The following is a 12106-nucleotide window of genomic DNA, read 5'->3' as shown; positions in this document are numbered from 1 at the left end:
GTGCCTTATCGGTACCAACCTTTAACATAAACATACCAATTCGGCTAATATGACATGTGTAAGGGGCTTTTCTAAGAGAGAATATTCGGATTCGGATTCGGAGTCGGGTTTGGGCCGTTGAGTCGGCTCCGACTTTCCAAGTCTTTTCGTTGCCTATTCGGTAGCGAGATTGCATTCAAAGCTAAGAGTGGGACTATTGAGCAACATTTGGCAGTAGGGAGTAGCTCTGAATTTATCAATGGAGGACTTGCATAGATAGACTGAGGTTTGATGATGAATACATATAAATAGGGCTGCTAATTATGGAATACCTGATATTGTTAGAACAAAATATGTTTATTTCCAATAAATTCATAATAGACCAGGATACCCAGGGTATAAGCTTTAACATAAAGAGAAAAAAAACATTAATATCATGTCCGTCTTTATTTCCGGTGCAACAGGTTTTGTTGCTCAACATATCATTAATCAATTGCTAGAACAGAATTTTAAAGTTATTGGCTCCGTCAGGTCCCAAGCCAAAGCTGATAAACTGTTAAGACAATTCAATTCAAATAAAAACCTATCGTTAGAGGTTGTTGAAGATATTTCCAATTTAGCTGCGTTCGATGAAGTATTTTCCAAACATGGAAAAGAAATTAAATATGTCCTACATACTTCATCTCCCTTCTTTACTGAATGTGACGATTACGAAAAGGACTTGTTAATCCCAGCCTTAAATGGTACGAAGGGTATTCTGAACTCCATATTGAAATATGCTGCCGATAACGTCGAGCGTGTAGTCATCACATCAAGTATTGCTGCTATGTTCGATTTTACAAGAGATTTGGATCCATCTTATTTTTACGACGAGAATAGTTGGAATCCAGATTCATACCAAGAAGCTCTAACTGACGGTGGTCATGCCTATAACGGCTCCAAAAAGTTTGCTGAAAGATACGCTTGGAATTTTGTTCAAGAGCATAAAAATGAGATTAAATTCAAGCTAACCACCGTTAATCCTTGTTATGTTTTTGGCCCACAGCTTTTTGATGAAAATGTTACCGCCAAATTGAATACATCATGTGAGCTAATTAACAAGTTACTGCACTTGTCTGCTGGAGATGCAGTGGATAATTTTTTTGTGGGGAATTTTGTCGACGTTCGTGATGTTGCCAAGGCACATTTGTTGGGCTTCGAAAACCAAAATTTGGTAGATAAAAGACTGTTATTAATTTCTAGTAGGTTCAATGCGCAAGATATTCTTGATATTATGAACGAAGATTTTAAAACTCTAGAAGGGCAACTTCCAGCCGGTGTTCCTCATACTGGTGCCTTACACCAGTGGAAAGGTGCTATTGCTGATAATTCCAAGACAAAAGAATTATTAGGCTTCGAATTTATTCCGTTGAAAAAAACTATTGACGATATGGTCACACAAATTTTGAGAAAGGAGAAGAGATTATAAATTTTATTTACCTTGATATTTTTCATTTATTGTTGGCGTGACGTTTGTTATTTTTCAATATCTAACACTATACATCTATATATGTATATATGGGTACCATAAAGTATAACCTCTACCTTAAAAAAGAACAACGAAACTAAATAATGGGAAGGTCACCTAGACTATCACCAATGATCGTAGAAAATAGATCCATATTAGATTCTAATAACTGGTCAAAAACATTTTCTTGATTAAATGATGCATCTGGAAGGGTTGAAGAATGAAAAAAATTGCCACATATATCTGTAGTATCAAGCTTTTTCTTCATGGCCTCAAGTAATTTACTATTGAAGCTAGATAGGGCAATTGGATTATTTGAATAATATGTTATAACGTCAATATCCTCTATTCCTAACCCCCACTTCAGTTTCATTTTATCTAAAATCTTTAAAGGGATAATGTTCCCTTTTAGCGCCTTTCTCCAGAATTCATTTGTTACATTAGTTAGGATATTATGTTCCACCAAATAAAAAACATATTTTCCCATTAGCATTACTTGATAGCCACCAAAATAGGAATCACCATATCTTTTCAACGTATTATGAATAATACAGTAAACATGGTTTTTGATATGTCCTAGTACAAGCTTCACTATATCAATTAAAAGGATATCATCATTCGGCAGGCGTTACTGAGCCATGTATTTCATCACCTCATTATTCCTCGAAACCATATCCAGCTTATAAGACAACCTTAATAAATAACTAAGTTGTACCGATAAGACTTTTATGGAAATAAAAGAAACTGAGCGATTTAAACAATATTCATGTTGTGGCAAAATCGACGAAGAGAAGCCCCCCTTAAGATAATGCTTCAGTAATGTCATCATTTCTAGATAATTGTCCAAACTCTTAAAGAAAAAATTATGGTATAGATCCTCATATTTCTCCCAGTTTTGGCTACACTTTTTTTCAAAATAAATTGCTAAAACATTGAAAATGTTCATCAAACTTGAGAAAAAAATCATATTAATCCGTAAGATTTCGGTTCTTTCTATCATATCTAAATTGAAACGACCACCTCTCCAAGCATTCTCTTCAATGACACGATCTTTCATTGTTTCCTTTAATTTTGACAGAGGGAACACTCTCAAGGTAAATTCACTTAGTTTAGCAATAGAATCGGTGATTCTTTTCAGATCCTGCTCATTGGATGATGAACAGCAATCTAACATAACTCTTGCAAGTAACATATGGAATTGGTATTTATTGTCTTGAATTTTGAAAAGGTGCCTATCGCAAGTTAATACGGAGTTAAAATGTTCCATAAATGAAGGTACCATGGCTTTATTTTCCTTCAAAAACTCATTTAAATAGCCCTGAGTAACGTCGTTGCAACCACCATCTGCAGTCAAAATTTCCAGGCGGAGTGATTGAAGTCCAATCCATAATTTCCTTCTGAAGGTAAAATAAACATCACTGGGTTCTGGGCGGTTTAAATATCTCGTAAATTGCGAAGGTTCTTTATATAAACCTAACGTGTATGACAATTCTGTTAAACATTTCAACGTTAATATCTGATTATGTGTAATATGCATTTCTGTATTTTCAGGATTTAAAAATTCGGCGACAAAAATGTATAGTAAGCAAGATAACACATTTTCAGTGGTAAACTTATATCCATTAAGGAGAGATAGTAATTTTTGTGAGATGATTAACAATTTCTTTGATATTACTGTTGCATTCTCTACTGAAATGGTATGCTCATTTAAATAATTCAATCTAGGATTCCTTAATGTGATTGATATAATCAAAAGAAGTAACGTCAAAATTTCTAGGTGGGATCTCACATTTTCTTGAAAGACATTGATTTTATAGGCTCCAGAAACTGGATCTTTAGAATATATTTTAGATAAACTATTCTCAAATGAATCAACCTCTATAAATGGATAATAAGGATAAATGTTCTCATAGAAATGCTTTAACAAAAGGTCGATGTCTAAATTATCCAGTAGTTTATCTTCAAGTTCATTGATCAGATCATTAATTACTGACAGTAAGGTGGGATGCATCCGATCTTCAATTGTATATATGGTATTAAAGTATTCCAACGGTACTTGATTATTCACATAATCGTTCGTTTTTGTAACCCATTTAACTACAGCATCTTCAATGAACATTAATGGACTGATGCTTTCTAACGTTTTGAATGTATTGTCCTGTGGTTGTTTCGATTCTGATAAAATAAATTCTAATCTTGTTTGAAGATCTGCCAAAGTAGTACCATGGACTGAAGGGCAAAATATTCTCAGATATGGGTCATATTGAGCAATACTATGCGTCCCATATGGTAAATCTATGTATGTATGATAACCGTGGCTAATAAACATATCTTTCGAATTCCAAAGATGCAGTTTTTCATCAAATTCCAGTATTAGTTTGTGATCAACATCATGTGCCTTGCTGATTATACTGCTAGGCGTAATTGGCTCGTTGTTACTAACGAGGGTGTCCTCAGAATGTTTTTCATACACACATGTTCTACCTATTCTTTGACACCTAGAACAACTAGGTCGCTCCCGGTTGCATCTTAGCTTTTGCGTTCTACAGGCAGCACAAACATGAGTAGGTCTTTGGCCTCTTATTGATTTTTTTTGCATTGCTTAAGGGCCATGCTTGTCAAAGGCAGCCGATCCATTAGCCTCGAAAGATCAAATAACGAAAACCTCTCGAGCTCTTTCGGCAATATATATTGTTACGTAAGCAATCGATTTTGGCGGTTTTATGGTATTTATTGAGTGAAAGTCTTATTTTCAGTTCCATGTATTCCTATTTGAAAAAGTTGTGGAAAATTGGTCTTTATATATATATATGTAAAATACTATATATAATTGCTTAAATAAGTGTAGTAACCCTCAAAGTCTGAATATTCCAGGCCTATTGAATGTTTAACAATTATCCCCAATTTAAGACAGGGACGCAAGAAGACCTGTATAGTATTTGAATACTGTCAGAACCAACCTGCTCATTCAAATATTGGGAAAAAAGTTAATATAGGAATATGCCTGAGAGGAAAATCATTACCGAAAGTAAAGATTTCTTACTCTTTAACAAAGTTGTTCCATTGCCTTCATAACTTGATATACTGCTTGAGGGATACGAGTTTGTACCATGTGTAAGTGACTCTGGGATACTCGGAGTAATACTATCAAAGGAAGAACTAGTAGTGGAAAATCCTTTTGAAAAAATCGTATCGTGCGAATGGGTTATTTCTACAGATGATGTTAAGTGAAGATGACTTTCATTAGAAGTGTTTTCAGTAGACGAGCTTCTAGAACTACTCGTATGGGTATGTTCCGATGATGAGATATCAGAAGAAATCTTCAAACTAGTAGATGGAACTGGGTAAATAGGACTACTTGAGGTAAGCAAAACACCTGAAGTTTCTAAGCTTGAAGATGATATAGGTACTGTCGTTGTAGCTGGTTCACTTTCGGAAGTTATTGTACTCCTAAAAGAAAGTGCAGTTGAGGTATATGTTGACAACGAAAACGTGGTTATACTAAGGCTGATTCTTGAATAAGTGGGCTCTGTATGTTTTCCCGGCGTGCTGGTTTCTTGACTCGTTACACCTGTTGAAGATGATAAACTAGTTTCTTCACTTGTTTTTGCAACTGACGAAGTTGATGCAACAATAGAAGTAATTTGGTTATTATGGTGACTCAAAGACGTCGAATAAGTTGGTTGACTTGGAAGCGACTGACCTAGAGAAATGCTAGAGGAAAGCAATTTGTGAGAGGAACTGACAGACACCGACGGCGTATTTGGCACAATTCCATTGGTTGAAGAAGTGGGGTGTGTAGAAGTTGATATGTAAGTTCGTGTAGAAGATAAAGCAGTGGAGCTAGCATACAAACTCGAGAAGCTTGAATACTCTACATTAGGAATACAATCTTCGTTACAATTAAATCGCCAGTAAAATCCTGGAAAATCTGTTTGTGAATTACCGTTGTTATCATAAATGGTACAGCCAGTTCTTAAATCGAAGGTACTATCCCCCCAAACCCATGTATCCGAAAATTTAGCTGCACTGCCTTCTAGATATTCATATTGGATTTTGAAATCGGGTAGCCAAACGTCGCAATTATCCTTAGGAGTATCAGCGTAAACTTCAAAAGAAACAGAAAAATTTGTAGGACTTGTTATTACATGAGAAATATCACCATCACCATACAACAGAATAGTACTTTTGGGGCCGTTAACTCCAATAATTTTGAGAGCATATAGATATTTTATATCAATTTGTTCAGCACCCATAACATGGACGGTAATTTCATAAAGATTTTGATCTAACCAGATCACACTTTCAATACTCAAGTAATATGGCATTATATCTTGGTTATCGAAATCCCAGCTAAAATTCAAATCTGGGCAAGCATTATCAATGGATTTACATTTTGTATTACCTCTCTTGTGCAAAGCATGCTGTTGAGTATTAACTAGAGAGCCCATGGTTTGGGCTATAAGTAAAAGTGCAATTATTAAGTTGATTTGCATTCTCATTTACTTTCTTAGTTATTTGTTCAAAGAACGGTAAATATTAATTAACGCTTAATAGTATGAATTCCTTTGATTAAGAAGTTACATCTTTATAGCTTATTATAATTTAAAAATAGATACTGGTCCTTACCAGGGAGTCGATAGATGTTATGGAAATAAGATCCGGTGACCAACAAACTCGGATCTGTACAGTAGTAGTTATACAGAATTGGCTGATAAATTAGGACCTTTGGGGAATAATTCAAGGAACCCATTTGGTTAACATGTAGGGGAATGTTAAATAATAACAATAATTGAAGGAAAACACATACGTGACCATACTGAACATGAAGGAAGAAAATGATGTGTATCTCTCTATTCTGGCGATGGCCCACATTCTTTATCACAAACTCCCCGAATTTTGGCTGTAACTTTGCGATCTGCTCTGTCCTAATAAAAGAATATATGATATCACTGATATTTCAGATCGAATTGAAATTGTTAGCTCATTGTTTAGTACGCGTCATTGATTAATGGCATCCCTGCAGTTACAGTTAAAGATACTTTGAATTGGTTTCCTACCTGTGGGAAAACCGTAGGGATATGACAAGCACATGCATATATTTATATTAGCTGATTCCTCCTTGAAAGTTCAAGGAACTGTACTGCACGCTTGACTTATTATTGTATTGCCCATTGTTGTGGGAAGCTCGGTGTACAGAGAAAGTGCCCTACAAAGCAAGTAAGCCATACATTCTTCGGAGGATTCGTTTGCACTGCTTTTCAGTTAAAAAAAGTGGTTACGGTGGATGCATTGGCTCCTTTGGGATGTCAAAGCTGTAACTGTATGCAACTTTACATAAATAGCACCGTTTGGTAGTACCGTCCTTCATTTTTTCACCACCCCCTTGTTCTAAGGGACTCTGAACTCTGTTGTCTTTACAAAAGAATAATCTGAAATCCAGTGCCGCACTTAATAAACTAAAACCAAAATGGAACCAGCAATGAGAATTATACTATAATGGGAAGGAAATATAATAGAAATGGAAATGCTGCTTATCCTTGTTGGAATGTGAAACATATGTCTATTCATTTTGTTTGTAATGAATATATATTTTACCTAAAACTGTTATCGCTCAGGCTTTGGATCCAATAATAAAATAACTTTAACCGGTTGGTTGTCAAATGATCTTTAATTCAATTGGATTCATTAGCAATTTATCTGAAGAGAGGGATATATTAATCACTTCTGATTTCAAGTAGAGTCCCAGTATACTCAGTTAATGAGGCAAAATGATCTTATGTTCACCTACCAGTCATGGTATAAGGATATATAGATTTTCATGTGATGGCAAAATAACTATATCAAATCTTTCCATTCTTCATTTCTATAATAATGCTTGGTTTTTCCAGTTGAATCGAAAATATAATCTTTTCTTCCTGGGTTCTTCAGACTGAACTGCTACTCCCCTCAAAAAAAAAAAATACTGGAAATTCTAAATCCATTCTTAAAATCTTAGAGCTACAAATTAAGATGATGAGGTATTAAGAAAGTCATTTCTTTTCTCATAATATTTGAATGTTGGTAAGCTCAATTCGTAGTAAATTAAATATCCAAATAGTGAACTACTATGTCAGAATTGATCTTTCAATCGCTTAGAATCAAGAAAAAAGGGAAATTATAAAAGACTGAGAAAACAAAGTCAGTAAAAAATGTCTAAGAGTAAATAGACAGAAATAGGAGCTAAAAAAAACGTCCAACAAACACTAATTATTTTTAGAGAGATCGTTCAATATTACGTTTGAAAGTTGGTGTGCCTGTTTGCTTCCTCATTGAAATTGTTTTATTGCACTAGATATATTATTTTTTTGAAGCGAATCATAAATGTTATTTACCCATATAGTTATATGGTATAAACCAAGTAGCTTCAGGGCTCTGGAATTTTAAAGCGTTGCGGAAAAAATGTCAGTAAATAAGATGAATAATAGTAACTCAACAGTCTGGTGGATAAAAACCTATAATAACTCTGTAAAATATCTTAATCTACACAACATGCACAGGTGATGAGTTGGCTTGGGTAATATATAAAATAACCAGTTGTGGTGACTTCTCTGGTTTTAGCAAGATTATGGACCACCTGCAGACACTCTAATCCCGATGTCAATCTATATATTAATTTGAAGAGTTCATCGGAAGTAAAAATATCTAGCTAAGCATTTAAGATATATTTTGTGACCTAGAAAACAAAGACAAGGACTGAGTTTATTTCCACCTTTTCAAGAACGTAAGAGAGTGTAAATCGTTGGACCGAATAAGCGGGAAAGTATTCACAGTAGTATATTATAGATATGAATCGGTTTTCGTTGCTTTGACATTGGTAATAATTTACAATAAATGCTTGTAGATGATACTTTTGCGTACTAGTAACCGGAAGAATCTTGATTCCTTTGTACACTAAACAATTCAACCTTATTCATGTTCCTTGGTACTAGCAATTTCCATTGTTCCTTTTTATAATACAAAAGAAGAACACAAGTTAACATCACTTATATTATGTCTTCTAATAATGACGATGTCGATAACACCTCCGCGAAGATATGCTATCGCCGACGCCTCTTCGAGTCCACCCAAAAAAATTAAAGATACCATTGAAGTGCTAGTTGCCTCCACTTAACTCATCTGTAACGATGAAAGGACAAGCTAAGCACACTATGAGACGTGGTACGTGGACACAGATTGTAAGGAAACTATCTTGGATGGATATTTTACTTCCATTTACTATTATTCTATCAATTATTATAGGTCTTGTCATTTCAGAATACTGTAACAATGCAAGAAAACCTTTTACCCCATCTCCACATCAAAACCTAGTCGGGGTTTCCATTCCTTTAGCGGTTGGTATGATCATTATGATGTTACCACCTTTGTGTAATGTAGAATGGGAAATACTGCCATCCTACATCTGGAGCCCATATATTGGCAGACAACTGATCTATTCACTTGTGATAAATTGGATAATTTGTCCATTTATAATGTTTGGCTTGGCGTGGTTAGTATTGTTTAAGGAACCAGAGTATCGTGAAGGTATTATAATGATAGGTATGGCAAGATGTATCGCAATGGTAATTACGTGGAACCAAATATCCGGAGGAGATATGATGCTTTGTGTCGTGATAGTCATTATTAATTCTGTTCTACAAATGATATTGTACGCACCTTATCAAATATTCTTCAGTTATGTCATAACTGGGACTTCCTATGATCATCATCTAAACATTTACAGTGATGTTGCCAAATCTGTAGGTGTTTTTTTAGGGATACCACTGGGAGCAGGGTTTATCATTAGATTTATAAGCTTTGCACTAGTTGGTAAAAAGAGATTCAATGAAAAGGTAATGCCATTAATTAAACCATGGGGATTGATCGGTTTTCATTATACCATTATTGTGATCTTTATCGGAAACGGGCATAGCTTCTTGCATCACATTGGATCTGCATTCCTTTGCTTTGTTCCTTTAACCCTTTACTTTTTAATTACATGGTTCAGCTGCTTTTTCATCATGCGAATTTTAACTAGAAGCAAACGGGCACCCCATCCTGACAATACCATTGATAACGATAACGACGGCGATTATGATGAATCAGAATGTAATTGTGAAAAACAGCTGCTAATTGGCAATAAACATTATGGAAAGTCAACCTGCAGTGCAGATTTTGCTGTGACTATGACTCAATGTTTTACTGCAGCTTCAAATAATTTCGAACTGTCATTGGCTGTTGCCGTTTCCTTGTATGGAAACTCCAGTAAACAAGCAATTGCTGCTACATTTGGTCCCTTATTGGAGGTCCCGATCTTATTAATCCTAGCAATTATTTCAAAATATTTTGAACAAGCGTTTATATGGAAAGATAGCAAAGTTGTTGAGGAGGAGGATGTCACGAATGAACTGTAGGATCTATTCCAAAATGGAAAGCTGTGTTTCTTGATGCTATCGCCGATCAAATATTTTATTACATCTGTGCAAGCGTTCAATTTAATGCGTTTTCTTTGCTAAATATAATGCAATTCTTAATTCCATTTTTGCTATTGGGCCTACTCTGATTTCCATTCCTGTCGATATGGTGTAGAATTATGACAACATTTGATGAACTACAAGTTACTAAAGAGGCCCTCATTTTGTTCATTGTTAGAATTACAAACGGTAATCATGTGATAAGCTAGGTTGACGAAGACTTTGAATGATAACACTTGCAGCTCGATCTATTAAGATAATTATGTATAGTCTACATATAGTAACATATTCGCAAACCATAGGCAAACCGAAATATAATTTTTTACGTTTTATTATTTCAAATATATTTTATTTAATTAATCTTTATCGTATGCATTGAACTGTGGACTATTTAAATCGATATATATATACGCTTCAGTCCTTTTCCTTAGAATACATTCTTCAAAAAAACCGCCGAGGAAGTTATTAAAGTAATCACATTACGTCCCTTCTAGTATGTAGCATTCTAACCTCTAGTATTCAAGAAGTATTGGAAATTAAATCAAAATTATTTTCTTTTTCACACAATGAAATCCACCCATTGAACCCCAGTACTAGTACACAGCTCTCATACTTATCTTGGCAACCATTTTGATCGCAATAGTTCTTAAATTGTAATGCTACCCTTGGTCCCCGTCCCCTTGAAGAAGAGCAATGAAAAATGACTTTTGTTCTATGTGTACAGTCAAAATTCTTGGATATACTATCCAATTGAGTTGCTAAACGAATTAAATCTTCATCTTTAAATTGCCCTATAGTAGGAAAATTCCAAGCTCCTTTAATATGTCCCTTATTAAAATCATCAACTCTCAAGTCGATAATGACAAAGTCTCTTTTGGATAAGGTACACCACTCATAAAGGTCCTTGGCACTTATTAATGTAACTAAATCTTTACTCATGCTCCTGAGGGTCCGTCTTCCTCAAACTATCGTTCCTATTAATAAAGTTGCTTTATCACAGCATACTGAAGAAATCAAGTCTAATTCTCCGCTTCGAACGTTTTTCTCGGTAATCTTCGATGCGCACATTGATGAGATGAAAGCAGAAAAAAACAATCGTTAGCAGCAGTTAAATCTCTTGGAGTTAAGCTTAAGAGCTAGCTCATGCCAGTGGAAGAAATAATTTTTTACTTCAACAAATCAATGGTTACCTATTTGCTAACTAAACCAACGAAGATGTTAGCCATTAAGATCGTCAAAATGATAGTCGAAAGTCGAGTTAAATATCTCATTCTTCAACTTTAGTTAATTGGTTCGCCGTAGAAATTGTATGCTGAGTAGATTAGCCATACCATGTATTAGGTGTTCAATTGAAAGTGTATTGTCCAAACCCAGCTCTTGCTTTTCTGCAAAAGTGTAGATGATACTCTTATGAAAAGAATATAAGTTAGAAACAGCAAAGAAAATTACTTGAATTGGACGTAAAGAGAACAAAAGAATGCCAACCTGTACTTACTCGGCTCATGCTGGTTTAAAGGTAACCAATCGTTCACAAAGATCAAGGGGCTATCGTGAAAAATGGAAAATCCATCCTTCATTAGGTTTTGAATGATGATTTCTCTAGGTCATATTGTACTAAAATGTATTGAAGTACGTAGTGGTATCACTAAACTTAAATTTCTTTTTATTATCAATTCTAAGTTTGAAAAATGCTTCTCCAGGTTTGGGTGGAGATGGAGAAAAGGGGGGGAGGGGGAGTAAGTTGAATAAAGACATACTCTAGCGATAATTCGTATGCTTACAGTTAACCTCCAGGGGTGCTTTATAAAACACCCAGTTAGACCCTTCAATTCCGAGGACATTGATTATTTCCGGCAAATAGTGTCTTTTTCCCGGAATAATTCCGCAATGGTGGAGAATTTAAGAGACCACATCCTGCATCGTTTGTCTAGTCCCTATCCATTACGTGATCTGTGTTGTTCCGTATTGTCTGGAAAAGGGAACTTGCGGTATATTTGTCTGTGCCAGCAGTATCTCCGGAAAAGGACGGTTCCTAATAATTTCCGCAGAAAAAGGGGAAGATCTTTTTGTTTTTCCAGAATTTTGTCTGGACAAATGACACAATTTATTTTCTCCGTGTTTGATCCGT

At 35.0% G+C, this 12106-nt stretch overlaps 6 protein-coding genes across 6 annotated transcripts; 2 read left to right on the top strand and 4 right to left on the bottom strand.

Annotated features, from left to right (window-relative positions):
- Positions 1-415: 415 nt before the first annotated feature.
- NCAS0A03090 (SDR family oxidoreductase) lies at positions 416-1447 on the top strand (the record flags this gene model as incomplete). The annotated part of the gene is made up of 1 exon (XM_003673210.1): positions 416-1447. One exon carries the CDS (start codon positions 416-418, stop codon positions 1445-1447), a length of 1032 nt encoding a protein of 343 aa, XP_003673258.1.
- A 136-nt stretch (positions 1448-1583) lies between these two features.
- Positions 1584-1979, bottom strand: NCAS0A03080 (uncharacterized protein; the record flags this gene model as incomplete). The annotated part of the gene is made up of 1 exon (XM_003673209.1): positions 1584-1979. One exon carries the CDS (start codon positions 1977-1979, stop codon positions 1584-1586), a length of 396 nt encoding a protein of 131 aa, XP_003673257.1.
- Positions 1980-2114: 135 nt separating this feature from the next.
- NCAS0A03070 (Zn(II)2Cys6 transcription factor domain-containing protein) lies at positions 2115-4085 on the bottom strand (the record flags this gene model as incomplete). Its single annotated transcript, XM_003673208.1, has 1 exon — positions 2115-4085. One exon carries the CDS (start codon positions 4083-4085, stop codon positions 2115-2117), a length of 1971 nt encoding a protein of 656 aa, XP_003673256.1.
- Positions 4086-4473: 388 nt separating this feature from the next.
- On the bottom strand, positions 4474-5988 carry NCAS0A03060 (uncharacterized protein; the record flags this gene model as incomplete). Its single annotated transcript, XM_003673207.1, has 1 exon — positions 4474-5988. One exon carries the CDS (start codon positions 5986-5988, stop codon positions 4474-4476), a length of 1515 nt encoding a protein of 504 aa, XP_003673255.1.
- A 2664-nt stretch (positions 5989-8652) lies between these two features.
- Positions 8653-9918, top strand: ARR3 (Arr3p; the record flags this gene model as incomplete). The annotated part of the gene is made up of 1 exon (XM_003673206.1): positions 8653-9918. One exon carries the CDS (start codon positions 8653-8655, stop codon positions 9916-9918), a length of 1266 nt encoding a protein of 421 aa, XP_003673254.1.
- Positions 9919-10497: 579 nt separating this feature from the next.
- ARR2 (Arr2p) lies at positions 10498-10917 on the bottom strand (the record flags this gene model as incomplete). The annotated part of the gene is made up of 1 exon (XM_003673205.1): positions 10498-10917. The coding sequence occupies one exon, from the start codon at positions 10915-10917 to the stop codon at positions 10498-10500; it is 420 nt and encodes a 139-aa protein (XP_003673253.1).
- Positions 10918-12106: the final 1189 nt, after the last annotated feature.

Source organism: Naumovozyma castellii, chromosome 1 (assembly GCF_000237345.1).
Source record: "Naumovozyma castellii chromosome 1, complete genome".
In the NCBI taxonomy this organism is placed as follows: Eukaryota; Fungi; Ascomycota; class Saccharomycetes; order Saccharomycetales; family Saccharomycetaceae; genus Naumovozyma; species Naumovozyma castellii.
Note: the sequence above shows the minus strand (reverse complement) of the source record. Positions and strands in the feature narration are given on the sequence as shown.